The sequence below is a fragment of the Syngnathus floridae genome, chromosome 19 (genome assembly GCF_059516105.1).
Source record: "Syngnathus floridae isolate MCC-2025c chromosome 19, RoL_Sflo_1.0, whole genome shotgun sequence".
Lineage (NCBI taxonomy): Eukaryota > Metazoa > Chordata > Actinopteri > Syngnathiformes > Syngnathidae > Syngnathus > Syngnathus floridae.
Window position 1 is genome coordinate 1,290,620 of NC_142431.1, and position 27,664 is coordinate 1,318,283.

Below are 27,664 nucleotides of genomic sequence, written 5' to 3' on the forward strand. Positions count from 1 at the left end.
CATTTGCGCCCTACACTTGTTCCTCTACGGACTTTCCTACAGAGATGCAACCGGAAAAAGAAAGCCGTGACGCAACCGGAAAAAGAAAGCCGTTCAAACCAAACATGGCGGCAAAAATAGACGCGCAAACTGCAGAAGAGACAAATGAAGACTTCAGAGTGCGACTGACGTCTAAAAAACAAGTTGTCGAATACGTGCATCAATACAAAGACATTTTGAGCAAAGCGCTGGACGGACAAACGGGAATTTCGGAGGACACTAAGCGACTTTTACTTGAGGAACTGCTTGCGGTGAGTTGGATGTGTTTACAAAAAAAAAAGCGAAAACTAACATTTTGCTACTTTTCTCTCAATTTTTTAATTGCAACTTGCAAGCATTTAATCGTCATTTTTGACTACTTACGTGGGAGCGTCCATACTTGCGTTTGTCCTGAATACCCGGATGTTCAGGTTGATTGACGTATGTCAACGTCGTCAAATTAATGCAACTTTATTGACAATAAGGGTAAAGCGTAAAAGATACCAAAAGAATATTTGAATTAAATCTAATAAAACGCGATATGTTGTTTTAAATTAAATAGTCATGACACGACATAATTCAATACTATCCAGAGACGAAAGTATTGCTCTCCTACAACTGAGCCACCAGGGGGCAGCATAAGCAGTACATTCAATGGTGAGGGCCAAAATGTGACAAGAGCAGCAAGACATTGAGCTTCAAACAGTAATAGAGTAAAAAAATATTTATGATGTGTATTTGTTTGACAAGAGTATTACATTTGTGAAACACTTCATTCTCGTTTTGATATTTTCTGTGCAGGACTTTGAGGCTGCTGTTCATGCCAACGTGTTGGTGAACGGACAAACGTGGGAGCAGGCTCCACTTGACCAAGGTGAGCAGTGCCAGATGCAGCGTCGTCCATCTAAAATGACACTAAAATGTCTCCTCTCTCCCAGATGAGGACAAGCTGCCTGAGCTGGAGAAGCGAATGGACGACGCTATCGTGGAGATGGCGCGGAAGCGACGCACGTTACCCCCGCAAATCCTGCGCTCAGCCGTGCGCGCCCTCAAAGCGGAAAGGCGACTTGTGGTGGGTCCCACTCTGCCTCCCTGTGGGGGGGGGGGGGCACACATGTGACTGTCTGTCTTCTCATTTTTTGTAGGACTTTTATGAAAAGCCAGTCCAAGCTCAGCAGATGCTCACAGAGCCTCAGACAGGTAACACACACACACATGCATGTACACACACTGTACAGCAAAACAACCTACTTGTGTTCTGCCATCAGAGATCTTGATGAAGGACTTGTCAGATCGGGCATCTGTACTGAAGGAACACGGCCAAGTCGTCAAGGTACAATACACACACACACTCACATCCACACAGATGCATACTAACAGTGTGTGTGTCTGTTCCAGTCCATCCAGATACTTCAGAATCAGGCCAAAGGCTTACTGGAGGTAATTAGCATGAAGCCCAGTCAGATGTCGTTGGAGGTGCACCAGGAAGTGTTCGGCAGCAGCCATTTGGGAGAAACTCCACCTCTTTGGCTAAATCACGTCCAGGGGAACAGCAAGTGGAAGAAGCAGTCGGTCCAACGAGACGCGGGGGACGTCCTGACCTCGGCGGGATACATAAAACAAAAAGATATAATGAGTGGGAAGTGACAAGTTGTTTTTTGTTCAATTTTACACTGATCAAGTGGACAGAAGGGCCAAATCATGTAAAGACACATTGTTCATTCTTCTACTTACGTTTGCAAAGCAACAACATATCATGAAAATAATGATAATCAAAGCACATGAAGTCCACTGAGCAAATATGCCATTTTTGTCATTGTGTAGTTCACAGTTAAACCGCTAGGGGGCACCAAATACAACGGAATATGATGTAACAGCTCTAATAGCGCATCAAGATTTGACTTTTTTTCAAATCTACATGATTTTACTCATGACGAATAAACGATGGAAAAACCTACAGAACTTTGGTCTGATGCGTTATAAATATAAAAAATATATATCAACATAGTTTTTAATCATGAAAATACTTCAAGATGGATAAGACTTTTTGACAAATTGGTATTTCAATAACATTGGAAAGTTGCCTAATACTAATCAGTGTGCTAATATTAAAACATTAATTGATTTAAAAAAAAGTGACTATTTTTAAACCTAACCTGATGAACATGTCCCAGTCTGTATGACGGTCAGTTTGAGGTCATCGCATGATTTTTAATCTCGGTCACGGAACAGTGACACACTCCCACGCTTCCTCTTTGCGTCATGGTCATCTTCTTGCAGATGTCAACGACGACGAAATGAAACGTTGGCGTTAAGAGAAACGGGAAGTGAGTGAACAGAGAGTTACCTTCACGCATCATCGTTCTGTGCGTGTCCTTTGACCTCATGTTAGACACGTGCATGCGCGTGCCCTTTGACCTCATATTAGACTTGTGTGAATTGCAGCCTGTCAATGTTTACTTGTAACAGGAAGTTTAAGAGGAGAGTGTCCATTCATTCGGATGTCTGAGGTGCAGGAAGGCTAAGAGACTATCGTTGCATGCTCGTGTGATTAAATAGTGTGTGTTATTGATCATATTGATTAACGTAAACTGTTCATGTGAATTATTTCGGACAATAATTAGGAAACAAATCATACGTAACACTTAAAATATATATATATATCGGCTTTGCATTTGAAAATGATCCCGTTTTCAATATTCCCTGAAAATCACAATAGCTCTGAGACCAGTCACGTGATATTGGGAGCAAATCCAAACAATTGATCTGACTCACCCTTGCAGGTACAAAGTTTGCAAAACGAGCTGAGAGGACACAGCCCATCTGTCGCAGCATCCAGCTCCTCAAAATTAAAGCACTGCAAACTGTGGCCGGCTCCATAAACAGGAAATGACGTAGCAAGAAGCCAGTCACGTGCTTCTAACTCTAATAAGTGCACAACTATCCACGTTTTGAGCCAGAGAAAATAATTCCAACCTTTATCACCATTAACATATATTACAAATAACACCAAATTTCTACTTTTTAAATAAAATAAATAAATAAATAAAGAAATAAATACATTTTGTTTCACGCGTTTTTGTGGTTTGTCAAACAACGTTTTATTCAACAAAGTGAAAAAGAAAACGTGCTGGTCTTTGACCGGCTACATGTTGAACATTTTGGCTCAAAGCTCCCATGGTCACATGACCAAACAGTACAAAAGGAAGAAGTATAAAATAACATTTGAGTAGCTTTGCCACACACGCACACGCACACACACACGCGCACACACACACACATACGCATGAAACAGTGTTTTACAAATGGAGACATTTCGTACAAACAAAGACATTTTTGTCGACATCGGTAGCTGTCGAGTTTTATGCTGTCGGAATCATTACGACTCACTCGGGACGCAACTTGTAAGGTCCTGAGTGATTACAACATGGGCAATTAGCAGCATTTTGACAGTTAACCGTCTGTCTTGAAATAAATAAACAATAATTTAAAACAATGACTTTTCTCACTCAGCTTGTTTGTGCATCGCTGAGCAGCAAGTAGTGGTGCAACAGTCACAGTGCTATCTAGTGGACATGGCACAAAAAACAAAAGTGCTCCAGCTTGGCCTTGGACGGGAAAAGAACGATGAAAAGTCCAGTTTTCCATGCAGGCGACTTTGTCCAGTCAGCAGCTCGGGTTCGTGGGGTGAGGGGTCGGCCGTCCTCTGCGCCCCTTAGCAGCACTGAGGACCTCTCACAAAACATTTCCGTGTTCTTGTGGGGCTAGACAGGAGAACTTTGGAAATATTCCAAATGGTAAACTTTCCACAGGTCCCTCATCTTGTGGCCACAATGCAGGGGCTGTCGTTTAAAGCTGAATATTGACATACAAGTATTTTGCAGGGTCTGGTCACATGGAGACCGAACACTGGACGTGGTCCAGGCTGAGGAGGTTGCCGGCGTCCAGTTCCTGGGCGCTGGCAAACAGGGAGCCGGCAGCGTCCTGGATGGCAAAGAGGGAGGTGGTTGGGCTCTCCTGGAGGTGGCGCATGAAGAGGTCGGCCGTTTCCTGGTCTGGGGTGCACCCGTTGTGGGCGCGGACGATGCAGGTGGGACGGTGCTGGTTGAGCATGTAGGACAGGTGCTGCTTCTGTTGGTTCAGAGCTTTGATCTGAGCTTTCAAGCTGATGTTGACGCTCTCCAGCTTCTCAGACTCCTGCAGAGACAAAATGGAGGCCAGACATCGTTAGCTAGGGCTGCATCAATGCTATACCGATGCGCCTTAGGTATTAGCACGACGCTAACGGAGAGTCCAAAGATTTACCGTAAAAGTGTTTTGACACACTGTTGCCATCATTTGTCACCATTTTTGATTGATTTCAAAATTGAAAGCGTGACGAGAAAAGAAGACGCGGCCAACAGTAAGGTCAAAACGTACCAGCAGCAAATATTCCGTCCTGTCCTTCTTCTTTTTGCGGCATTTGGCGGCGGCGGCCTTGTTGTTCTCTCGCCTTCGCTTCCTCCTGTCTGCCTCGGTCTGCGACAGCTGTTGTCATGACAACATGTCATTGAAAAACTTCATTTCACAACAATCAATTATGCAAACTTTTCACATTAAAAGACGAATTGATGAAATCTGCTACAAGAGCTAATAAAAGCTACATGAGAGCACCAAAAAGCGACTAACCTGCGACTTCCCCCCGGTGCTGAAATCCGAGCAGGAGCTGGCGCCGTCCGAGCTGCCGTCGGCGAGCGCGGCCAGACTGGACCGGCGCTCGGCGCCGGTCGTCAAGTGACTTAGGTCGTCCAAGGAGAGCGAGCCTGGCGGGGACAGACGCGGGACCGGCGACGGGCGCGGGACCGACGCCGAACAGCTGACATCGGCCAGCGTCGGGCGTGAGTTCTGCAGCATGAGCCTGCAAAAAAAAAAAAAAGTTCTATTTAGTACGGCATTGTGATCATTTGTTGGCGCCCCCTAGTGGTACGTGAATGAATCACGATCGATGTACAGTTCAGTTGTAGTTCACTTAAGTGAAACACATTTAAACTAAACGTATTAAATGAAAATAAAACAAATAAGTGTTTTATTTCCTCATTTTAAGCAAGATGTTAATGTTTAAGGAACAGATTGTACTTTTTCAATATCAAACTCGGGTTTGCTTTGAGATGAACACTTGGTTTCAAATGTTGGACAACTGAATGAGCTGCTCCTTTTATAATGAATCAAAATTATGTCTGGAATTTATCACTGCTGAATTTTTGGGGGGTTTGTGGTGAGGTGCTGAGGTCGGCTCGGAATTTCACGAGAAGTGAAACATTGTGTAACATTGTGATTCTTTTGACACAAGCGGTGCTATATCAAAAGAACATTATTTTCAGTCTGATTCTTATCAAAATAATAAGTGGGATTTTTACGAGTGGGCAAGTCCAAATGAACAAAATTATTTCAGTAATGAACACGTAAACATACGCGCGTATGATGCAATGTAAAAAAAAAAAAAAAAAGGAGTTCAAAAAGTTCGAAACGGAGCAATTTGAGTCAATCAAAAGCACAAATACGTGAAAATGTCAACAATTTCCTTCCTATTCCGAGTCAACTTCCTTTTTGGATCACTTTCACCTTTGTAGTCGCTTTACGCTTCAAAGTGAGAAAGGCGAAATTTTGAACAAAGACAAAGAGGCCACAAAACAATAGTAAAGCTCAAGAAAATAACAAAAATAATCAAGCCGAATATTCTAGAAGTCAACTTACGTGCGTTAAGAGCGAAGTTGGTGAGAAGAGCGCGAGAAGAGTCGCCGGCTGGTGCGCGTCAGTGTTGAGCCGATCCGGGTTGCGTCACGCTTATATCCACCCAGGCGCTCCTGAGGGGGCGGGACTTAGTGACGTCAAAATCGCTGCGTCATGATGCAATCCGCACAAGAGCAACTTTTTCTTTAAGATCGCAACCGAAAGAACTTTAGTCTTAAAATATTATCAATCTAAAACTTCATATTTGAACATTATTATTGACGCTTTATTCAGTTTCTCCTTTTGTAAAACGACTTACCTTATATTATAAACATTACTGTAGTCAATTTGGACTGCAAAGTCCACTCAAATTAGAATATGATATAGACGATTTATAATTATCTGTCCGAGAAGCTCGGGAAGGCATGTCGGGGTGTTTTGCTTTCCATTCGCTTTTGTTTATTTGTTGAATTCCTCTGATGGCGTTTTGCTCTTGTGTAATACGGGCGGGTGGGTGTTTCCCTGCCTGCCTGCCGGGCGGGCGGGCGGGCAGCTGCTCCTCGGCCTGCCAACATTCCACTGGCATCAAGCGCTTGCATCAGGAAAAGAAAGTGACACGAGAGTGACTCCACTTTTTGTCGGGTGCCTTATTATTAGAAGCCGACAAACCGTGCGTGCGTGTGTGCTAATAATACAAACTGATGTACGACGCCTTCATTTAGCTGCACTGTCACACACACGTCACGTACACACACATTTACATCCTTTTTTTCAGATTCACTCTTTGACTCACTGACACCATGTACGGAAACTTCTTAAAAACTCATTCGACACAATGACAAGAAAAAAATGGACAAAAATGGCGAGTCGCTGTCCACCTGCCGCAGTAGAGCGCCAACTACTGCCAAGGAGGACTTTGTCAATTTGTTTTGCCAAAAGTATCGGTGACTGGGATTGGCAGCTTTCACAAGTATCCAATACTTTAAAAGAAGTCATTTACATTCAAATCAAGAAAAAAAACAAGTAAATCGATTTTAAAACTAGCTGACCACTTGAATAGCAGTTGGGAATTTGGGTGAAGTGACCAACGATGAGAAAGGTCAAAGGGCAAATCCTGCGTTGTCACGTCATTCAAACAAATAAGCAAAACTAGTCGTTATGGAAACGCACTCGCTGACAGCTTTGGTGAACTTTGAACTGGTTTCGCTTTCCTTATGACACCGTGCTCCTTTCGCAGTAGGGATGTTGGGAGAAGAAAAAGTGAAAGCCTTCTGCCATCACTTCTCAATTATGATCTGACAAGACAAAGAAGTGACATTAGTCACTTTACGGGATGGAGGTGACAAGGGAGTCACGTTTTATACAAATACATCCTTCCTCAAAACGTCAACATAAATGTGATTTTTATTTGCTCAATCAAAAATGACGTAAAATGTGTTTTTAAATGATCCTCAATAGATCGAACAATTTATTGTAGCCCACCGGCGTGAAGCGTGTGCACCGCCGGCGTTATTATTTCATGGGCACATCCGAGAGGTGATGTCATGCGCCGGTGACGCCACCTCTTCCGGGAAGCGGCGAATCTTCCGCTGCATCCCCCCCCCCACACACACACGCTCCTAACAATCCCGCATCTTCCTCATTACGGCCAATCCGGGAAATCAAGCTTCACGGCACCGGGCTCTTCCTACCTTCCTTCCACCTCCCCGTGCCAACGGTCGCAAGAGAGAGAGAGCGAGAGAGCTAGAGAGCGAGAGAGAGAGAGAATGAAAGAGAAGGATAACGTTTGTTTGAACACCTTCCGATGACGAGCTAATGCGCGTTGGCCCTATTCAAATAAATAAATGAATAAATGTAAAATAATTGATATTACTCCTTACAATAAAATATCAAAATAATAATAATAATAATAAGCATTAGAATCAAATGGCACAGCGAGTTATTGTGTTGGCATCATGTGACTTGACTGACAATTCCTGACATTCCTCACCAAAACAAATGACGACGATTGCTCGGGAATGTAGAGGGACGGGTTGGGAGACCTGAGTTGGCCTCCAACATTTAAGTGACGCCACCTATCAAGTTTTCAATTTGAATACGAGACCAAATAAGGTCGCAATGAAATGATGAGGTTGGTTTTGATTGACTAATTAAATACTCTTGGGGTTTTTTTTTTAGGCTTGGGAATTGCACACAGATTGGGAATTCCAATTTGGGTTTTTTGTTTTGGGTATACAAAGAGCAGAGCTAAATATAAAGGAAAACAAAAGGTCAGATTCCTCGCAATTGGGGGGGGGGGGGGGGGGGGGGTCGGTTTCATCACAGGAAGGTCAATAAGACAACATTCCGGAATGGAACGTTGCCCAGGATTCCCAGACTGGACCGCCGTGGCGTCACACATTCTTCTGCCTCCATGTGTGTGTGTGTGTGTGTGGGTATATTTACATACACACACAAACACACTCATGCACACATTGTGTGCCCTCTTTTCGGCACGGGGCCATAAAAAAAGCATCAAGAGCTGAGAATATGGCATGATGCAAAAAGGCATGACGTCATCCGGCACGGGATTGGGTAATGGCACGATCACATGACTACGGACACGCTTGGCTGCTAACATAGCAATACTGTTTGTGTGCTCAGGTGAGATGACCTCACCACAGTCTTGAGTCCGAGTGAGCTCAGCTGGCATCATCCAGAAAGCCTAATGAGGGATTGACCCCCTCCCCCCCATCCTCCCCTCCGCCAAGCAGCACAGGCCGCTCTCAGCCAATGGGGTGGCCAAGCTCAATAATGCAGGAATCCGCCGCTAGCGCGTGCAGCACATTGGGGGGGGGTGCGAGATAAAAGTATGATGACGGATGATGTCATCGCACCACACGCCCACTCGTGTGGCCGTAATTTGTGACTCAGCGGGATTACAAGCAGAGAAGAAATCAACACAGCCACGTCACATCTTACTGGCAACCAGGATTTGCTTCGTCTCGTGCAATCTCGCCCAAATATAACACTTCAATGAACACAAAGGCAGATGATTGTCTTTCTTGCACACACACGACCTTTCACCCTTTTCGGCGTGGTGCCAACTACTGGCAAGGAAGCCTTAAGTATCGGTGGCGTGTATCAGCATCTGATACCTTAAAATAAGTCCGTTATTAGCTCGATACGACTACTCCAATGAAATATTCTCTCATTTTGTTTATGTAAGAATACGGAATATTTTGGCATTGGATGAAAATCATTTGGAAATATAGCAGAAAGTGACGACATCATCCCCACTGGCACGCTGTGTCGAAACTTCCATTCATGGAAAGACAACGGAAAGCACACGTGGAATATTTGAACAAGTGACTTGACTGGACGCCAGGTCAACAATGACAGCAAAGACGCTGATGAAGAGGAAAATGAACAAGATGATGACGACAAGCCAGCATGATGGAAAAGTTCAAAGGAGAAAAGTTTTTGTTCTTGAAAGCGGCAGGTTAAACATATTTTTGTCTTGGCGTCTTCCACGCCCTTAACAGTGTTGATTAGGAAAGAGGATCGGATTTCCATGCGCTAAGCATGGAAAGAAAAGGTGTGCTCTTGCGTCATCCTGACTCAGCATTTTTCCTTTCCAACTGTGGTATAAAAGCGGTCAACTCTACAAGGTAGCCTACAATGTCTTTATACTGTATCCATTTAATGTATTTCATATCCAATTTTCAATATTAAAATACAAATATTTGTAAATATTAGGAGGAAAAAAGTTCACAATTGTGTGAATCCGTAGATGCGACTATGCGGGATCTACCTAATATAGTATAAATCCATCATATTTCATTTAAAAATCTAGCATGATGATATTAATAAAGAACTCATCATCTCGTCATAACATCATACCAAGTAATGATTTTCCCCAGGATTATTCCAAAAGGGTGTTACATATGTACAACAGCGTCCTCTGTTGGCAGGACCACCAAAACGTTTTAGCAATGTCTAACAAGTGGATGTTTTGGGTTACAATGATCATTTATCAGAAGAGAACTTAGTTCTATAAAATTAGTTTTATCAAATAACACACCTGGTAAATCTTCTAATAATATTTCTCCTTTATTGATATTAATTCCTTCTCCCTGCATTGCGTCTGAGACTAATTCTGCGGCATCTTAAGTCAGTCGTCACCACTTAAAAGTCAAAGCGACCATTTTGTTGATGGCGTGATGTGTCCTCACGTGAAACCATGCGGGTGAGGAGAAACAAAATGGCGGCCGCGTGTCCCACTTACCTGCCGCCTCTGCCAGGGCGTCAAAATACAGTGCATGTCGTAATCCACCACCAGTTGATTTAAAAAAAAAAAAAAAGTTGGTCCTTGGAGTGCAAGCATCCTATTAGCGCACTTCCTGTGGCGTGCTGAAGCTGTCGTACACGTTGGCGGCGAACTCCTTCACGTCGTCGTTCAGCAGAAGCTCCTGAAGGATGACGAGTGGAACTTTTCCATTTTCTAGCTTGCTAGTGATGATGATGATGATGTTTGTTACCTGAGCAAAGTGTCCCGGTGTCTCGGTGCAGATGGTGTTGATCTGACCGTTGACGATGGGGATGATCTTGGCCAGCGGAAGACTGACGGTCAACAGACTGAACATCACGACGAGGACGAGGCAGGATTAGACGTCAATCCGACCTGTGCGCACACACACGGAAACTAACCTGTGAGAGTCGGCGTCGTGGGCGGAGTCACCGGGCGGCGGGTGGAAGAACTGCGCCAGGTTGTCGAGGAGACGGGCGAATCCTCGCTGCAGGCACGTGGCCAACACCGCGCTGAAGTCAGGACTGAACACACAAACAACAGCGTCAACACGGGTGCTTGCTCGCGTGTTGGCTGGCAAGATGGCTACCTGTCCATCGTGTCTCTGGTTTCGTTAAGCAGGCGGATGGTCAGGACGTCGCTCTCCGTCAGACCGCAAGCCTGAACGTCATTACACGAGGCGGCGTTTTGGTAAGTTGCTTTGCTTCAGGACAAGAAAAAAGAAACCCGGACCTGATCGGCGAGGGCGTTGTCGTCGTCGGCCATCATGTAAGAGGAGAGCGGGCGGCAAGACTCCACCTCGGCGCGGATCCAATTAAGGTGCTGCTCCAACTCCGCCAGACTCAAACTTTGCTTCAGACAAATGCTGCGTACACATGTTGCGCAATCGAGTGTGTGTCAGTGCACGATGTTTGTGTGTGCTTCTTCTTACCCATCCAGGGAGTTCTGCACCGACTTCTTCACGACGGTGATCAACTGTGTCAAACCTAGACGCGCACAATTTGAGTGAGACATAAAAAAAGTTGCTTGTGAATTGTTTTCATTACCATCGCCGAGGAGATGTTGAATACTGGACAAGTACTGCTGCTGGACCTCGGGTGGCGCTAGAGGAGTCTGACAACACACGTTCAACATTTTGGTTTCCAAGGATTTGTACTCTTCTCAGCACGTTGCTCACCGAAGCGGGCTTGCCCACAGAGTTGTCCAGGTAGAGGTAGCCTCCGATGATGTTGAGCTGGATCCTCAGAAGGACCACCAGCATGCAGGTGCTGTACACGGCCACCAGGCTGCGCGTGAAACCTGACGCACGGGACGCCGCCAAATGAGCTCAAGAAATGCCAGCAGAGAGTCACAGGTGCCACTTACTGATGATCTTCAAATCCTCCCAGATGTCCATTTTATTGGCCGGCCTGTCGGGTTGGGGAGAAGATTTCAAATATCAGCAGGTTCTACATCAAAGTCTGTTTGGGCTTTGCGACTCGGCAACACACTGGCCTGGTTTTTAGGATGGCGGTGAGGCTTTCCGAGTTGAGCTGGTTGACGATGGCTTCTCTCAGCGGAGGCAACATAGACAAAACTGAAACACACATAAAACACATCTTAACAACTTTACCGCTTTGACTTTTTATTGACTTCCTCACCGGTCATGTTGCACGTTCTCTGGTTGCTCTCAAAGTGGAATTGACGTCTGGCCAGAGCGATGTACTCAGTGGCCTCCTTCTCTTGGAGCTCCCTGATCTTGGACCGGGCATATTTGCCCAGGACATAGACACCTAGTGGGAGGGCAGAAGCATATATTGACAAAAACACAACGAATTGAAAACCCTAACACAACAAGGAAGAAAATGAACATGCCAATGGAAAGTAGTGGAAAGTATTAAGTACATATTAACAATCAAAACGATCGTCCTTTTGGACTATAACCAAATGTCAAGACGACTCAGCTACTCATTCACCAGAGTGTAGCATTAGCATACAGGCTAATAGTTTCTACTGTAAATACCTCCAACTACAGCTCCGGTGAAGATAAATTTCCTCTTGTGACGCTTCACAAAATTCCAAACGGACGAAAACATGCTCGCACGCCGAGGAATGGACCGCGGTATAATCCGTACATTTATCTTTGGACGCGGTGTTGGAGCAACATGTTCACGATACCATGAGTGTCAAGCCTTCCGCTCGGTTAGCAGCATGCTAACTGTCAACAGCGTACCCGGAAGTCGTATCTGACGTAGGCGGAAAAAAGCCGCGTGATTGGAGGATAGAATGAAAGCGCTGATTGAAAAAAAGTTAAGAAAATTTTAATATTAATTATAAATAATTACCTTTTTTCTAATAGTGTAATTTGTGAGGTAACGATTGAATAAAATGATTGAATAAATTGAATATTGAAGAATTTAATCGGGTCCGTCCAATATTATCTTCCCCTGTTTGTGCAGCTTCCGGATATTGTACGCCCTGCAGCCGAGCACATTGAACTGGGAGTTGTTGTTTTTAAAATATTTAGTACCCTGCAACGATGTAGTTTTAGAAAGCTTATGCGAGGTTGCCATAGCAATGGAGGACGCGTGCTTTAAAGGTGCTTTTTACCCGACTGATGAGGAAGTTGCAAAATGGATGGATCGCGCTTTTGACATGGTGACTTAACTGAGTCTTAAAACGTGAATTAATTCAAGTATTTATTGATCATATGTGTGAGAGTGGTTGTGCATGCGTGCAGGCCAAAGAGGCTTTGAAAAATGGGGAAGTTCCGGTGGGATGTCTGCTGGTCTACAAAGACCAAGTGGTCGGGAAAGGACGGAACGAAGTCAACGAAACCAAAAATGTAGGCAAAGGACTTTAAATCGCCCCCTTTTCACAAATTCCTTTCAATTTATTAAATATTAAGCTGTTTTAATTTGTGACTACTCTTCGTGTGTTTGAGGCCACCCGGCACGCAGAGATGGTGGCCCTGGATGAGCTCCTGGATTGGTGTTGCCATGGCAACCGGGATGCGAGGAGCGTGTGCGAGCAGACAGTTTTATACGTCACAGTAGAACCGTGCATCATGTGCGCCGCTGCGCTCCGCATTATGAGTATCCTTCGCTCAGTGGTCACTAAATGTGTTCAAATTCCAAACCTTGTAAAATTCTTGACTGTGCCGTGGACATTCCGGTGGTGGCGTATGGCTGCAGGAACGAGCGCTTTGGAGGCTGTGGCTCCGTCCTGGATGTTTCTTCAGCTGAGCTGACTCACACGGGAAGCTCCTTCAAGGTAACTGCAAGTTACCATGTAGACAAATCCGCATGTGGGTGACAATTCAGGTGTGTGCATGCAGTGCGTGACAGGCCACAGAGCGGACGAAGCTGTGGAGATGTTGAAGATGTTCTACAAGCAGGAGAACCCCAATGGTCAGCATCAAACAGACACTAACCACATTCACAAAGTAAAATCATGCACGTAAACTTGAAACTATTTTCTTTTCCAGCCCCCAAACCCAAAACCAGGAAGGAGTGAGACAGATTTTAATTGAATTGTTCTGTTTATCTTCCGTTTTTTTTTTTACTCTTCAGGATACTTCTAATAAAATCTAAATAATCAAGTTGCATGTTTGAAATGCGAACACTGAAATATCTGGCCAACAGGGGGCGCAAGCGATTCACTTTCTTTTGGGCATGGAACTAAACAAGGGTCAGAACAACTTTATGGATTTATTGTTCAAGTTGATCACGTGACTCATCATTCAAGTTAAGTACAGTAGTTTAGTCAGAACCTGGTCCAATATATAGAGGTTATGTGTAGATTCAGCATCCTATAAGATTTTTTTTACCTTCACCTAGCAACAAAAAAAATACAAACAAACAATCAAACTTGTAATTTGACCTGTTTGGATGTGTACCATCTTGCCCAAGCATCCCCACAAGAAGAAAGGCGTCATGTAACCTAATCCAATAAGTAATCTGTATTATGGAACTGGGTCAATGTGCTGGATACTCAGTAGCGCCCTCTACAGTTCAATGTCTCCTCAAGGCTTTGCACTGCACATGATGAAAATGTCACAAGAGTTTTGGAAAGGCCTCATCAGGACTTTTAATAAGAGTCAGTTGGAGGCGCACTCCAGTAGTGGGTAGAGTGGCTGGCTTGCAGTCGAAAGGTTCTGGGTTTGAATCTCATTTGATTTCTGTCTGGGTTCCGCTCATCTTTTATCCAGGGGCTCCCACATAAAATGGTGGTGAGGTCCATCAACATGCGAGGACGTCATGACAGAATAAAGGTCTTATCAAGACCTTTCGCTTGACATGTGACTCGGTGTGCTTTTGACATATCCGTGTGCGCCTTGCTTTGGTGAGATTAAAAAAAAAAAAAAAAGTACAAAAGTGGGCGTCCACTTTCCCATTTTCAGGCTTGTTGGTGTTGATGGAGTTCAAAGGTCACAGCTCTGCAATCCTTCTGCTGTCTGGGTGGGCGGAGCTTGACGTGACCTCACAGGTGTGACTCCACTGGCTCTCACGACTCAAGATCATTCACATTTGACCTTTGCTAGAGGAGGAGGGGGGATTTTAAATCGATTCAGTGTGTGTGTGCGCGTGTGTGTGTTTATACCTGGGTGCGGTTGATACCAGATGTAGCTGTTAAGTATTTCTCCAAGCAGGTAGAAGATGCAAAAGACGGCGGTGAGCACCGTGAAGAAGACGAGGCGGGCGAGCGGCGTGATGCGCTCCAGGATGGGGTACACCCACATGCCCGTCATCTGCTGTACCCAGCAAGTCCTGCACAAACAAAAGAAGGTCAGCGGCAGACACGGAAGGCAAATGAATGAGGACGTCGGCACCAGAGGATGTAGCCCACGCCGAAGCAGCAGACGGCCACCAGGCCGCACGACCTGCTGGGGTAGCGATGGTGAGTGGTGCGCATCTCGATGATGATGAACGGCAGCACGGTAGTGTGCTGAAAGGGAGGAGCCAAAAATGTGAACGCTAAAGACTCCAAACTCGTGTGAAAACTCACCATGCCGTGGTTGAGCCACTGAGGGATGAAGCTGTCCAGCAGTTTGGGGTAGACCAGCTCTCTGTCGTAAAGGTACAGACTCCAGAAGGTGAACACCACAAACTGAGAAGCCACAAAAACAACATTAAGGAACGTCAATATAGGCAATCCATAGCGGATGGAGAAAAAAAAAAAAAAAAAAAGGGACTCTGCCATCGGACATGCTCACCGCTCCGACAGGGAAGGCCAGGACGGCCATCATCCAGTCCCTCAGACCAATCAGCTTCCTGAGCTGCCGCTCCTGCTCGCGGTTTTCGCCGGCTTTGGTCAGCAGACTGGAGACGTCGATCAAGACGCACAGGGCGAAGAACACCGCCTGGATCACCTGCAGAAAAATAGAACAGGACCGGGAGACAATAAATGATGATATGTAGGTAGGCAATATTTTTAGAATTATTTGTGCATTGGAAAAAAAAGATGATGCATCGCTAAATCATATGAATATCCAGCAGTATGTGTGGAAAAAAAAAGGTTTACAATTGGACATCTACACAATAAAGCTGTCAATAAAGTTCAGAGCTCCAGATGTAAGCTTAGCATGACAGAGGCCGAGGAACCGTCAAGCGGCCCAGTGAAGAGAAAAACAATCCCTGTATTGTTCGGACGCAGCCCGTGTGAGTGTCCATTGTTTTCCCAAGCTAGTGAGAACAGAGGTCATGTTTATTTGCACTTATTATTATGCTGTCACGCACTAAATTGAATTTGACATCACTCAAAAGTTGTGCTCGGAGGATTACACACCCTGGGACAAGAAAATAAAACTGATGGATGAAAGGGAAGCGTCTCGTTCTTTATCTTCTGCTAGGTAATGTTGACATGAGCTGCAGAAGACGTAATGTGGGTGGCTACCATGCTAGCTCGTGTGTTAGCCAACTAGCAGCACGGTAGGCAAAGCAAGGAGGATACGCGTTCATGGCCACATCCTTCCCTGCGACAGCCGCATCAGCACCCCAGGTAAGAGACAAAGACCTGCTCAACCTCACTTTGTAGCATCAAAATGGCCCAAAAACGCGCTTTGGATCGAATATCGTGGGCTAAACTAGCCGCGGCCGAAGCCGAACTGAGTCGAGAAGAGCCGAGTCTCACCAGGTCGATGAAGGTGAGGAACTTCCAGCTGCCCCCGTAGGTCTGGTGCGCCGGCATGTCCAGAGCCTTGTAGTGGCATAGGATGGAGAAGTAGGAGAGCAGGATGGCCACGCGGAGAACCTGAGACGGGATGAGCGCCATGATGATACCCGCAAATCTCGGTTTCCTTTCGCCCTCTCCTCGCCCCCTTTTTCTTGTTCCTTTGTGGCACTTGACACCCCTCGGGTGTCTATTTGGGGGTCGTGCCTGATGCGGTTTTTGAGCGTCTGCGCTGCCCGCTGTCTAGTCCTCCCCTCCTCGCTCTTGCCTGCCCCCAGTGGTGAAAAAGTATAATTGTATAGGCACCCTTTCCACCAACCAATTTTGACCAGCAGGGGGCGGTGTGAGACCATCAAAAGAGTCATCAGAAACATCTCAATTTTTATTGCAAACAAAGCTCGTCTCATCTGCAAACATGACAGACCATACGAGCACATCTTCACACTCACATCTCAATTTACAAACTTAAATAGCGTTCAACAACATGACGAGCACACTAGTACGGAATCGTTAGTGAATTAATGCTCGCTGACCGAAAGAAACTAAAAAGTGGGACGATGACGACACGTATAGGGCGCTGCGTCCGCACGTTGTGGCAGCATAGCAGCAAGTTTCTCTTGTTCACCATTTGCAATATTTCGGTGCGCAAAATGATCAGCTGCTTTTTCAAGGTGCTGCAGCGCCCTCCATCACCCCCCCCCCTCCTCTAAAAGGCACCATTGACAACAAACGGCCACTCTGTAACATTCAGCGATCTCCTTTCTTCAACCTGTGAAATTAAAAAAAAAAGGAAAGAAAAAGAGGAATGATGACGGTGGCTACGTGGCGGAATGTGTGCTCAGCAACTTGGTCGCAAGTCGTTTGTGTTGTCCATTTGTGGAATATTTACACACAGCAGTTTGTTGCAAAGTGACAGAGTTTTTTTTTTCCCCCCTATAGGTAAGAGTCCATGGAAGGTGCGTAGGAGAAGCCCACAAAGGCCTCAGCCGCCTCCGTGATGCTGGCCGTCACCAGCACGCTGTCGGGCGAGCAGCCGATGGAGTTGGGCACCGGCTCGTCTGTGAACTCCGGGTCAAAGTGCCGCAGGTCGTTGGGGCCCGTCTGCGAGAGGACGGGATGACACGCCAGACGATTAATCGCTCAGCTGGGTCAAAATCAGTGACATTTTCTTACCACGTTGGGGTTGAAGGGTGGCGTGATCTTCTTGGCGTTGAGCTCATCCCAGTTGATGGGCGAGAAGAACATGTGGTTCTTGATTTCCATCTGAGGAGATAATAATCCATCAGTCGGAGAAAGAACAACAAATAGCCTCGTGCGAGTCGAGCGGAACTGACAAAGTCGTCGGCGCAGCCCAGCCGCTTGGTCCTGTCCTTCTGCAGGAGGCCCTCCAGGAGGTGGCGGGCGGCATTGGAGATGTTGGGCTTGAGCTGCAGAGGCTTGGTCAGGATGTTGTCGTACATCTCGGCCGTGTTGCGGCTGTAGAAGGGAGGCTGCGGGGACACGCCTTGTGTTAGCTGCGTACTAACGCGGCGAGGAAGAAGGCAAAGCGAGGCGGAACCTCACCAGGCCGTAGAGCATCTCGTACAGGACGGCTCCTAAGCACCACCAGTCCACCGTGCGGTCGTACGGTTGTTTGTGGAGAACCTCAGGAGCTAAATACTGCCAGCGGACAAAACATGAGGTTAGGAAAATAAACAATTGGAGCATACATGATGATTTTTGTATGTCGTCGTTACCTCGGGCGTGCCGCAGAAGGTAGAGGTGGTTCCGTTGGGCTCGATGTTCTCCTTGCAGAGCCCGAAGTCGGTGAGCACCACGTGGCCCTGCGAGTCCAGCAGGATGTTCTCGGGCTTGAGGTCACGGTAGACGATGTTGAGCGAGTGCAGGTAGCCCAGCGCGCTGGCGATCTCGGCGGCGTAGAAGCGCGCGCGGGGCTCCAGGAAGCAACGTTCGCGCTGCAGGTGGTAGAAGAGCTGTGCACAAAACATTTGCACCAGTCAGTCAATCTTCTCTTCCCAGATGGATTTTCTCATCGCTGCTTGCCCAACAATGGCAGGAAATCAACTCCATTACACACAAGCAGCTGGATGAAGAGCTAATTGTGGAGAGTCAGTCTTCCTTCCTGACCTTTTGGGGGGGGGGCTCATGTGACTCACCTCTCCTCCGTTGATGTAGTCGAGGACAAAGTAGAGTTTGTCAGCTGTCTGGAATGAGTAGTGCAGGCCCACTAAGAAAGGATGCTTGACGTTCTTCAGCAGCACGTTCCTCTCTGACATGATGTGCTTCTCCTGAGTAGCCCAAAAATAAAAAATGAAATCCTGCGCCAAATTAGAAGGTGGCCTTTTGTCTTCTTACCTCCTTCTTCTTGAGGATGGCCTTCTTCTGCAGCACCTTGACGGCATAGAAGCGGTCGTCTTGACGGTGGCGGGCCAGCAGCACCTTGCCGAAGCTACCCTTGCCAATCACTTTCAGGAAGTGGAAGTCATTGGGCTTGGCCGACGGGTTGGACGACGGGCCCAGGTTGATCTGTTGTGTCGGGCTGGGCTGGTTCAAGCGACATGCGTGAAGTTAGTGATGCAGGACGGGAACGTGTACTTTTTCTAAAAAGGAATACTGAATAATAAAAGTCCCTCAGAGGGGAATATAAATTTCTTTTTTGCAGAGTACATGAAAACAAAAAAAATCCTTTAAAGACTTAAAAGCAGTTACGCAACAAAGCGCACTGAAAATGCCTGTGACAGCGTCAGTGCTTTGTGAGCAGGTGGACTGTACCGAATGTCAAATTTGATAATTGATCAGAGACTCACAGGTGGAGAGGGGGTGGTGCTCATGAGCTCAGCATCCTGCGGAGGACTCAGGTTCAGGATGGACTGCACCTCGGCACTAAAACAGCAATTACAAAATATTCAACACAAAAAAATATTAAAAATTACAGCTGATCCCAACAAAAATGATTTAATCTGGAGACTCAGCATTTAAATAATACAAATCACTAAATACATACATACTTTATCATCATTATTTTGAAATCATTAAAATATTGCACTACATCTATACACAGGATAGCCGCATACAAAATTGGCAAGTACAAGGTGAGAAGAGAAAAGCCATGTACTGACTGTTTGCAAGTGTAGGCGCTGGTGGCGAGCCTCTGGATGAAGTCGTTCAGTCCCATCCTTCGCTGTTTCATGAAAGCTGAAAGACAATTCAAAGTTAGGCTTGCATTCATCCGTCTGGGTGCAAAACACCACGGAGCCATCGCGATCCACTTCCGTACCGCTGACTAAGGCCACAAGCCCTTTCGACTTGGAATAAGTCATCTCGGTCTGTCCTGTTGCACTTTTAATCGTCATGTTGGCGAGGCCAAGGAAGGAAATGCAACACGGCGAAAAAGAAGCGACTGTCAGCTTTCAAGTTTTCCTCTTTTCCTTTATGACGAAGCCAAAGGAGGCGTTTCTGGGGAGGCGTGGCTCAAGAGACATCCTCGCTCCGATTGGACGAGCCGTGCCGGGCATGGACCAATCGGAGAAGTCAACGCTCGGCAAGCGAGTCCTTCGGCCACGCCCTCGCTCCCGGCGTGCTGACGTCAAATAACAAAAAGTAAGGGTTCTTTTCACTGCCTATTTGCACACTTTTTTGCGCAAGAGCATCAGAGAAAACAACATGTGACGATAAGAGCACGCCTGACTGTGGAATGCCCACCGAGACAATGCTAACATGGTTCAAAGTGGAGGTTTATTACGTCGAGAAATGTCTTTAAATAAAACATGGGGCTCCCCTGCAACGTCATGCGCTTCGGCGTTAAATGCCCTTTCTTTTTTTTTCTTGTTTCCAACTGAAATATTTTAACGCCGTTTGTTAGCTTTTGGGCAATGATTGGGCCTAAAATATGATGAGTTCTCCGCAACATTGAATGAAGGGAGAATTCGGTAATATTTGGTGCAGATACCGTTCGATTATTTATTCCCCTACAACTTAAATTATTTTCTTAAATTGCTTCATTTGTTAGTTTTGGGGCTATGATTGTCTTACAATATTTAGTAGAGGTATGAAGCAGACGAAGTGAGAATTCCTTACATTCCAGTTATTTTCGCCCTCTTGAAAGTGCACCGATTAATGTAAACTTTTAGATACATAAATACCCCAAGGTTTTATTTTTTGCAATAACTTGTGAAATTGATTCACAAATATGAAACTCAGCTGATGATCAATTATAGCGGCACTGCGACGCAGGTTCACATGGCGCACGCAGCAAAAAAAAAAAAAAGTCAACAGGAGGGGAGGGGATCGGATGCAAAAAAAAAAAAAAAAGTGGCTGCTAGTGGAAAAGTACAGCGTGAGGGGATTCACACTTGGGGGCTTGAACATGGTTTCAAACCGAAAACAACCTTGAGCGCAGGGAAGCGAACATTATGTAAGGCACCTTAAGTTTTATCTCAAGTGGACAAGGTGGCAGATTTTATCAGGACGGCCACGTCACTTTCTCAAAGTGTAAATGTAAGAACTGGTTAAAATAGGGGAGGAAAAAAAGCTTAAAAAGGAGTCATTGGTAAGATGCCTCAAGTGACTTTAGATAGACTAAATAAATAAAGTTGACAGGAAGCAAACACACAGCAGTTACATCCCACAAGAATTCGGGGGACATTTTAAATGCTATACTTTACTGCTTGTGGAGTGAATGAAGCAAATATGCGTTTTCCCCAAAGTAGGTTATTGGCATTGCGCTTACGTAACGCCCTCAACCAACCGCCCCCCCCCCACCCCACCCGGCACATAACGGTGTAAATCCATGCATAAGTTAATAATTGCCGTCTTTTTTTCCCCGTTTGAAGCATACGTCGATGCGTATGTTGCGTTTAAAAGCAGCTCGTACTCACACGTCAAAGCAGCGGTTGTGTCTTTCATAGAGATGTTACGGTGCCCCGGGTTGCGCGTGAAGGTGGGCTCCGAGAGGTGATCACACTGGGGCGCATTCCTTAACCAGGAAGGTTTCATCTGACGGATCCCCCCCCTTGCCCCCCTCCTTCTTTCTTTTCTCCCGTCTGGAAGGCGGAGACGTAACGCCTTCTCGTTTGGACGCTCGGCTTGCACTCAAATGTGCTGCGTTTAGGTACTCAATGGAAAAGTCGGATTTTTGATTTTCAGCGTCGGAGCGTGGAAAAAAAGCGCTTCTAACAACTTGGGGAAAAAAAAAAAAGAAATCGGTGCCTTGCAGTGCCGTGCAAATCCTACCGCTGGTTTAAAACCCTACTTTGATACCTTAACCCTGCTTTTGTTTCTCCCCAGTGTGTCACTGTTTTAAAAATATCTGCATTCAACCTGTGCCAGTTTTCTCCATTGTGAAATTTGGAGACTGCTCGCGAGCGACGCTGTGAGCCACGCCTCCTCCTCGCGCAAACGGGAATGAAATAACAATCCGGATTGCAAAAGAACAGACTGAGTCTGTTCAGACTAGTGTCCAGCGGAGGAACAACGCGCGTCATTGTGACAGCTCTGACTGTGCGCCTTGTTGTCCCTCACAAAGATAGCGAGCGAGGCCGCTCGCTCGTCGACACGCCGCTCGAATTGCTGAAAAAACAAGACACTGATTGAGTTTTAATAGCGGTCCCACACCACCAGAGGTCAAAGGTTGAATAAGCGCAGAGCCATAAATTGGAATGGGACAAAGGAGTTTTTTGGGGGAGAATCTCTACTGTAAAAATGTGGACTCGATACACAAAACACTTTTTTTGGGGGGGGATACCATCAGGTACCTGTGCAGACCTGCCCTTAAGGCCTCAACAAACACACGCCCACGCCAGAATGATGCACAACGGGCGATGTCGCACCCTTTTGGCTGTCTCGACATGCTTTTTCCGTTTATGCCACCCGACCGAGCACACTGTGGCTAGCGGCACATCGGCAGACCGAACGGCACCACTCATGAGCTTCAGACAAGATGCAGCTCGAGTTAATAGGTTGGCGAGACCAGTTTGACAAGGGTCAGCGATGGCGTCCAAGCACACACACGGCTTTTATTTGGACCTAGTGAATAGAGCGGCCTTTTTACGTAACCAGTCGAGCTTCATTCGCATTCATCGGCGCCCTCCCGCTGGGTGGAATGATAGACACAACAGCCGCCAGAGAGATGGATGGATGAATATGTTGATATGAAAGGCGGGGGGAGGGGCCATGCTGGCGAGTGGGTCGTGACCATGTTTACGCTCCAGCTCTTAATATCCGCCGCCTGGCACGGCCTCGCCGCCCTTCCTGCGCTCTCACGAACGGACCTCCCAGAGTGTGAGTCACACGGGTTGCCATCCACAATATTGCCACGAGTGCCTTACATAACGCACGCACGCACACACACGTTTTACTAACCAAGTACACTTTGGGAAAACATGGGAGTGGATCTTTTGTTAGCTTGAAAAGCGTTGGATTTGGATTGTACATTTTGTTTCGTGAGGAGTTCACTGGCCATGACTAACGTTAGCTGTGACCACTCCCACAGCGGCGCAGCCTTCCATCCAGCGCCCATCCGTCAGGTTCAATAAAATAAAACGGCGTCACGGTACAGACACTATTACAAAAAACGGGTTACCACTGACGCATTGTGCAACGCTGCCACAGACTAAGCGAGAAAATGAAAAAAAAATAAAAAATACATTGCTATTTTGGGAGCTAAATAAGAGCGAGATGAGGTAAGCAAAGTCCTGTCGCAACTTGCTGAATCGTTTGCAACGAAAACAACAAGCTGGAGAGTCAACAGGTGCAAACGGAAATTACTGCATAACAACCAAAACAATTTTTTTTTCCGATGATTTGGCCGCATGACTGGTGTAAAGGAGACAACAGCTCTCTTATTTGCAGTCCACTTACCGCCGTCGCCGGGGCAACAGTAGCCGTCCGGCTCCGTCCACTCGTTGTGGTAGTAAAAGTCCACGGCCTGCGGGTGAAAATACAAAGTCATCATCAAAAAAATTGAACTTGGAAACATTTCCAAAAAAGAATATCAATGACTTTGGCGCAAATGAAGGCGAGCAAACTAACTTGTGACTCAAAAACAATCTTGGCTTCTGGCCACACGGAGGCCCACTTTGTACCCTAAATCAGCACTTGGCAAACGACACCTACTGCCCTACTTTCCCGTTACCTGATGCGGCTCAATGAAGCTGCGTCGCCGGGGCGACACTGGCTAGAACCCCCCGACCCCCAGCCAGACAGCGCCAAGTAACCTGATGAGTGCAGCTTTTCCTGTGCTAAATACTTAACATGTCAAAAACGAACTCGGATTTCATGAGAGTCGATGGAGAATGAAGCGAAAATACAGTGCAGTCCAAAAGTTTGCAGGAGAAAACGTGAAAGGGAAAAAAAAAGGACCTGCGTGCGCTGGCGCGGCTGCCAGTTGTCGTCCGGCACGTAGTCGATGTAGGGTCCGCTGCACACGCTGCACTCCAGCATGATGGGGCTGACCACGAAGGGGGGCGGGGCCCGGATGCTGTGAACGCCGTGGATGCCGCCCCCCCAGGACTGGCAACAGCCCACGTCATTGTCGCTCTTGGCCTTGCTGTGTGCACACGTGGGCATCTTCCACCTCCTCACCTGGAAAAAACAAATCCATGTTGGTGTTGAGACGTGACTGACCCGTAACTGGCTGGCTCCAAATGTTGGATTGAATTGCTCAGCAAGTTGTGTAAAGAGTATTGACCCAGTCAACCGTTGGAAAGTTTGGAGAAGGTCACAGTTGGAAGTTGTCCCATGCAAACTTTTGGTGAGGAGCGAACGTGCAGTGTGTGAAGCGCCGCACTTTTTTCTTTGCTGCCTCAGGCAGAACATGTTTTCCACTAAATTTGGCACGCAGCCAGGATAACACACACAAGATAAGAGATGTGTGGCATAAATGTAACACAAATATGAAGGCCATCTCCAAGCCGGGCTGAATTTGAGTCTGGCAATGACCTCTTTATGGATGACACCATTATATAATGTCAGCCCATCCTCTTATATTTGTTGAGTGTATCGGCACATATGTGTAAACATTTCAAACTGTTTTTTTTTTTTTTCCCCCGTGGAACCTCGTGAAGCGTCAGAGGAGCGCTCGACTTGACACAGATCCTATTTAGCCTCCGCGGGGAGGCTCGGCGGGACGTTTGGCTTGCCTTTGCGTCGTCATAGCAACCCAGTCGAGCGCAAAGCTGGCAAAAGTGCTCACGTGCCCGTCGAGAGATTCGTTCCCCAAATTAAATTTTTCCACCCAGCTGTAGCACGTTCTACTACAATCGCATGAGAGAGGAAAAAAAAAGTTGAACAATGCCAGCGCCGCGATGACATCACCAAGGAGCGCAAAGGTCAACGCGGCAGTAAAACGTCTCGCCGGCGAGGCTTGAAATGGAATCGCTGGACCGTCCGCGTGTCCCACTCGGTGAAAGATTTGTCACCCTAAAAAGGAAAATGCATGGCTGCCATTGAGCAAGGCATGCTAAACATTCACTCGGATTTATGCTCCTGCTTTGCTGCTCCAATAAAAGCGTCCACTCAGCTTTTCTTGTCTCTCTTTATATCCTTTATTCACCATCACTCGGTGACCTGTTTCTTTTTTTTTTTTTAAGTGTCTTCTATCGAGCCACTTTCGCCCTCCCTCCTCGTGTTGTTTTTTCACAGGGCCATAAAATGTGAGTCATATTTCGAGCGGCCTCGTCGGGTCGCCGAGGGGTCAAGGCCAGAGCGACGAGCGGCTGACAGCCGATTCTAATGACAGTCCTTCACGGCAGCGATTACGCCGCACATTCCTTTGACGTTTATTTTGTGAGTTTGTAAGTGTGAGTACGCGCCGGCACTGAGTGAGTATCGCTGATATAACGCAAGAACGGAATGTCGAATAATGACGTGCGTGTTTGCACAAGTTCACGTTGCGTCAATCATCTAAAGAAAAACAACATGTGACCGACATTCAAGGTGGCGCTTGGAATCCGATCAGCAACATCTCGCGTCGTTCACGTTTGACTCACCTTGCAGCTTTTGCTCTCGTAAGTCCGCAAGGGCTCGGAGGCGGCGTCGGGACGGTAGCGGTGGGCCGCGCAGCCGGCGTAAGGCGTGCCGCCGGCGTAGTGGTGGCAGCCGTACGAGGCCGAGAGGGGGTGGCGCGGCTCGTCGGCCGGCGGGCGCTTGACCACACGTTTGCCCTTCGCCTTTTCCACGCTTACTTTGGGATTCTGCATCCATCGGCGCACCTGATAAACAAAACAAGGCAGCGTTGGAATTTCATATAGAATAAAAAATAAATAAAAATGTATTCAAAAATATTTGAGAAGCATCTGATGTCATTGCTCGGAGGGGAGGCGTCTTCAGCAGTGACATCATCTTTGCGTGGCCCCGACTCACCTTCCTCTTGACAAACTGAAAAGCCGAACACTTCTTAAAGGAGAACGCCGCCTTCTCTCCTCCTCCGTTCACCAGCTTCATGGCCGACGATGGCGCCCCGCTCGCCTCCGTGGAGCCCAGGGTGACAGATGGGGGTGGGGCTGGCGTTAGAAGAAGTCGGGGGATGTCGGCGGGGCGGGATGCGGACAAGAGAGGAAGAAAAGTTTGTTTCTTCTGGTCGCTACCTCACAATGACGTCATGGAATTCTGTGGACAGCGTTCCTCTACGCTAATTAAGATGCGGTTGAGCCGACGGCGGGCTTTTGTTGACATCTGATGCGGTCGCAATGTGAGCATCTCTGTCCGGAGCGCCTTTCTTACCTCGGTGCCGAGACGCGTTTACATCCGTCTCACTTGCGGATGCTGCTCTGGAGCTCGTTCGCTTTTAGCTCCGGCGTGTTCTGTGTCGAGCGGAGGCAAACAAAGTGCCGGCGCATGATGACGGCGAGCGCGTCCTGCTGCAGTCGCCGCACTTTATCAATGGAGATGCTCCGCAGTGACGCATCTTTCTTCCTCTCTCTCTCTCTCTCTCATCAGCACCTTGCCCCCCCCCTCCCTTTTCGGTTTGCCCCGCCCCCTCGGCTCAGCTCGGTCCACAATTCTTTCAATGGGGGCATTGGCGCGTTTAAAAGCCATTTCTCGCTGTTTGCTCTTGATTGACAACCAATGGCGGCCAGCCGGCCAAATGTCCACGCCGGAACCTGTCATAACTATCATTCTTCAGCATCAATGATTTCACGTGACCCTCCGCTGCGCTTCCAAATTCCAAATGAGGCGGCCATAATTAAATAAGCGTACTTTGTAGGTCTAACGAGGATGTTTTGCAGCTAAGAATAAAAAAACAAAAAAGTGGGACAATGATGTAACAGTCATTACAGGTGATGGCTTGATCATGTGACCAAGGCGCCCGCGTGCCTCAGGTTGAACGAATTCCTGCTCGCTAAAGATTTGAATCTCATCTTTCAAAAGATGTCACGCTGTCAAGTGCGCAACTTTCGGACATTCTTTTTCTTTCAGTCTCAGTTGAACGGGTTCACGGCACTTGCTCTTCTGCTTTTCAGTTTAAAGCGAGAACCCGATTGGTTCGGAAATATGTGCCGGCCAAAAAGTCATTGTCTGTTTAGTTTAGTTTTATTTAAATCAAGGATTGGTTCTTTTTCTGTCCAACTTTTGCTTGTTGATGAGAGTTGAGTTGCATTCACAGCCCAAGCATCTCTCAAATTTTGACTCAAGCTAAAGCAAAAAAAAAAAATTCCTCAACTGCGTGCCGACTTCTATCTCGTCTTTTCATCATCGTATGATGTCTTGAGTGCCTCGTGACATGGCTCCATTTGCCGCACCTGGCCGAGCTCGGAATGCGGAGACGCCGCGTTCCCTTTGACACAAACATTACGCAAGCTAAGAATGCGAGTGGTGACTTGACGGCTCCACAAAGACGATCATTTAAAACCTTTTTTTTTTCGTCGGGTGCTTTCCCTACGCTGACCTTTTCAGCAATGCGCTCGCTCTAGAACGGGTGATTGACAGGGAACGACTTGGGACTTCACACAAAAGAAGGATGCAAAGTGAAGGGCGCTGGATCTTATCTTCTCATCATCTTTTCAGGATGCTCACATCATTTTTGTAACTGTAGCGCTAGACTCCCTCAGCTGTCCAATTTAATTCGAGGTCACCTTTGTACATTTTTAATTCCAATTTTCACACATTTGATTTGAGTTGCAATTCTTTAGGAGGGGACACTAAGTCTCCTGTCAATGCCATTGTAGGAGCTCGGAGGGAACAATAGCAAGCGCCGACTTCACAGGGGCCAACGTTGGCGATGCCGCGGCGATAAGGAAGTCTGCGGGAGGGAGCCGCACTATTTACAGACGCCGCAGCACACGCACTTTGTCCCGCGGCATGCCAATCATTTCCCGTTTCTTTGTGGCGCTCCGTTCTTTGTTTGGCTCGAAACGGCTCCACGTTGAAGTCACCTGACAAGCTCAACAAAGACAACTACTGTTGTGTATTTTAAATTTGCCTTAGCTTAATGCTAACACATTATGGGGAGTACCATTGACAGACTAGCATATTTTGGCTAACAAATGCGATGAAGATTTG

General features: G+C 46.8%; 6 protein-coding genes across 9 annotated transcripts; 2 read left to right on the forward strand and 4 right to left on the reverse strand.

Moving 5' to 3' along the window:
* The first annotated feature begins 38 nt into the window (after positions 1–38).
* nsl1 (NSL1 component of MIS12 kinetochore complex) lies at positions 39–1,980 on the forward strand. Its single transcript, XM_088362660.1, has 6 exons — positions 39–290; positions 820–892; positions 957–1,090; positions 1,164–1,218; positions 1,287–1,351; positions 1,417–1,980. Exons 1-6 carry the CDS (start codon positions 45–47, stop codon positions 1,663–1,665), a joined length of 822 nt encoding a protein of 273 aa, XP_088218786.1. The 5' UTR covers positions 39–44; the 3' UTR covers positions 1,666–1,980.
* Positions 1,981–3,094: 1,114 nt separating this feature from the next.
* Positions 3,095–5,883, reverse strand: atf3 (activating transcription factor 3). Its single transcript, XM_088362507.1, has 4 exons — positions 5,752–5,883; positions 4,687–4,915; positions 4,438–4,545; positions 3,095–4,215 (listed from the first exon to the last, which is right to left on the reverse strand). The coding sequence occupies exons 2-4, from the start codon at positions 4,909–4,911 to the stop codon at positions 3,910–3,912; spliced, it is 639 nt and encodes a 212-aa protein (XP_088218633.1). The 5' UTR covers positions 4,912–4,915; positions 5,752–5,883; the 3' UTR covers positions 3,095–3,909.
* A 3,505-nt stretch (positions 5,884–9,388) lies between these two features.
* On the reverse strand, positions 9,389–12,217 carry pex3 (peroxisomal biogenesis factor 3). Of its 2 annotated transcripts, none has more exons than XM_088362505.1 (12): positions 12,018–12,217; positions 11,656–11,787; positions 11,510–11,591; positions 11,381–11,424; positions 11,193–11,314; positions 11,062–11,128; positions 10,947–11,001; positions 10,748–10,880; positions 10,605–10,675; positions 10,417–10,539; positions 10,248–10,329; positions 9,389–10,178 (listed from the first exon to the last, which is right to left on the reverse strand). In XM_088362505.1, the coding sequence occupies exons 1-12, from the start codon at positions 12,088–12,090 to the stop codon at positions 10,098–10,100; spliced, it is 1,065 nt and encodes a 354-aa protein (XP_088218631.1). In that variant the 5' UTR covers positions 12,091–12,217; the 3' UTR covers positions 9,389–10,097. The 2 variants fall into 2 exon arrangements, with proteins under 2 accessions (XP_088218631.1, XP_088218630.1); XM_088362504.1 differs by having other exon boundaries at positions 10,248–10,344.
* A 224-nt stretch (positions 12,218–12,441) lies between these two features.
* adat2 (adenosine deaminase tRNA specific 2) lies at positions 12,442–13,595 on the forward strand. The gene is made up of 6 exons (XM_088362508.1): positions 12,442–12,652; positions 12,735–12,839; positions 12,939–13,089; positions 13,161–13,267; positions 13,332–13,404; positions 13,482–13,595. The coding sequence occupies exons 1-6, from the start codon at positions 12,572–12,574 to the stop codon at positions 13,508–13,510; spliced, it is 546 nt and encodes a 181-aa protein (XP_088218634.1). The 5' UTR covers positions 12,442–12,571; the 3' UTR covers positions 13,511–13,595.
* Positions 13,596–13,685: 90 nt separating this feature from the next.
* On the reverse strand, positions 13,686–16,428 carry aig1 (androgen induced 1). The gene is made up of 6 exons (XM_088362506.1): positions 16,127–16,428; positions 15,210–15,365; positions 15,002–15,103; positions 14,826–14,941; positions 14,597–14,763; positions 13,686–14,533 (listed from the first exon to the last, which is right to left on the reverse strand). Exons 1-6 carry the CDS (start codon positions 16,265–16,267, stop codon positions 14,514–14,516), a joined length of 702 nt encoding a protein of 233 aa, XP_088218632.1. The 5' UTR covers positions 16,268–16,428; the 3' UTR covers positions 13,686–14,513.
* A 101-nt stretch (positions 16,429–16,529) lies between these two features.
* Positions 16,530–25,665, reverse strand: sgk1 (serum/glucocorticoid regulated kinase 1). Of its 3 annotated transcripts, XM_088362499.1 has the most exons (13): positions 25,526–25,665; positions 25,153–25,374; positions 23,525–23,746; positions 23,024–23,090; positions 19,285–19,360; positions 18,973–19,048; positions 18,521–18,709; positions 18,322–18,453; positions 17,902–18,138; positions 17,729–17,824; positions 17,500–17,655; positions 17,339–17,428; positions 16,530–17,266 (listed from the first exon to the last, which is right to left on the reverse strand). In XM_088362499.1, the coding sequence occupies exons 1-13, from the start codon at positions 25,604–25,606 to the stop codon at positions 17,099–17,101; spliced, it is 1,812 nt and encodes a 603-aa protein (XP_088218625.1). In that variant the 5' UTR covers positions 25,607–25,665; the 3' UTR covers positions 16,530–17,098. The 3 variants fall into 3 exon arrangements, with proteins under 3 accessions (XP_088218625.1, XP_088218627.1, XP_088218628.1); XM_088362501.1 differs by lacking the exons at positions 23,024–23,090; positions 23,525–23,746; positions 25,153–25,374; positions 25,526–25,665 and adding an exon at positions 21,043–21,200; XM_088362502.1 differs by lacking the exons at positions 23,024–23,090; positions 23,525–23,746; positions 25,153–25,374; positions 25,526–25,665 and adding an exon at positions 19,443–19,731.
* Positions 25,666–27,664: the final 1,999 nt, after the last annotated feature.

What these genes read in the sequence shown, in the direction of transcription:
- nsl1 (XM_088362660.1), top strand. Translation starts at nt 45, where the DNA reads ATGCAACCGGAAAAAGAAAGCCGTGACGCAACCGGAAAAAGAAAGCCG. An exon ending in TACTTGAGGAACTGCTTGCG is followed by an intron (nt 291 to 819) that starts GTGAGTTGGATG and finishes TTTTCTGTGCAG; the next exon opens with GACTTTGAGGCTGCTGTTCA. An exon ending in AAGCGGAAAGGCGACTTGTG is followed by an intron (nt 1,091 to 1,163) that starts GTGGGTCCCACT and finishes CATTTTTTGTAG; the next exon opens with GACTTTTATGAAAAGCCAGT.
- atf3 (XM_088362507.1), bottom strand. Translation starts at nt 4,911, where the DNA reads ATGCTGCAGAACTCACGCCCGACGCTGGCCGATGTCAGCTGTTCGGCG. An exon ending in GCACCGGGGGGAAGTCGCAG is followed by an intron (nt 4,546 to 4,686) that starts GTTAGTCGCTTT and finishes TCATGACAACAG; the next exon opens with CTGTCGCAGACCGAGGCAGA. An exon ending in GGACGGAATATTTGCTGCTG is followed by an intron (nt 4,216 to 4,437) that starts GTACGTTTTGAC and finishes TTGTCTCTGCAG; the next exon opens with GAGTCTGAGAAGCTGGAGAG.
- pex3 (XM_088362504.1), bottom strand. Translation starts at nt 12,090, where the DNA reads ATGTTTTCGTCCGTTTGGAATTTTGTGAAGCGTCACAAGAGGAAATTT. An exon ending in TCAACATCTCCTCGGCGATG is followed by an intron (nt 11,002 to 11,061) that starts GTAATGAAAACA and finishes GTGCGCGTCTAG; the next exon opens with GTTTGACACAGTTGATCACC. An exon ending in CACGACGCCGACTCTCACAG is followed by an intron (nt 10,345 to 10,416) that starts GTTAGTTTCCGT and finishes CGTGATGTTCAG; the next exon opens with TCTGTTGACCGTCAGTCTTC.
- adat2 (XM_088362508.1), top strand. Translation starts at nt 12,572, where the DNA reads ATGGAGGACGCGTGCTTTAAAGGTGCTTTTTACCCGACTGATGAGGAA. An exon ending in CGCTGCGCTCCGCATTATGA is followed by an intron (nt 13,090 to 13,160) that starts GTATCCTTCGCT and finishes ACTGTGCCGTGG; the next exon opens with ACATTCCGGTGGTGGCGTAT. An exon ending in CAAGCAGGAGAACCCCAATG is followed by an intron (nt 13,405 to 13,481) that starts GTCAGCATCAAA and finishes TTTCTTTTCCAG; the next exon opens with CCCCCAAACCCAAAACCAGG.
- aig1 (XM_088362506.1), bottom strand. Translation starts at nt 16,267, where the DNA reads ATGGCGCTCATCCCGTCTCAGGTTCTCCGCGTGGCCATCCTGCTCTCC. An exon ending in TGGCCTTCCCTGTCGGAGCG is followed by an intron (nt 15,104 to 15,209) that starts GTGAGCATGTCC and finishes GTGGCTTCTCAG; the next exon opens with TTTGTGGTGTTCACCTTCTG. An exon ending in GGCGTGGGCTACATCCTCTG is followed by an intron (nt 14,764 to 14,825) that starts GTGCCGACGTCC and finishes TTGTTTGTGCAG; the next exon opens with GACTTGCTGGGTACAGCAGA.
- sgk1 (XM_088362499.1), bottom strand. Translation starts at nt 25,606, where the DNA reads ATGAAGCTGGTGAACGGAGGAGGAGAGAAGGCGGCGTTCTCCTTTAAG. An exon ending in CTGTTGCCCCGGCGACGGCG is followed by an intron (nt 19,361 to 23,023) that starts GTAAGTGGACTG and finishes ATTGTCTTTCAG; the next exon opens with CTTTCATGAAACAGCGAAGG. An exon ending in CCATCCTCAAGAAGAAGGAG is followed by an intron (nt 18,454 to 18,520) that starts GTAAGAAGACAA and finishes TGGGCTACTCAG; the next exon opens with GAGAAGCACATCATGTCAGA.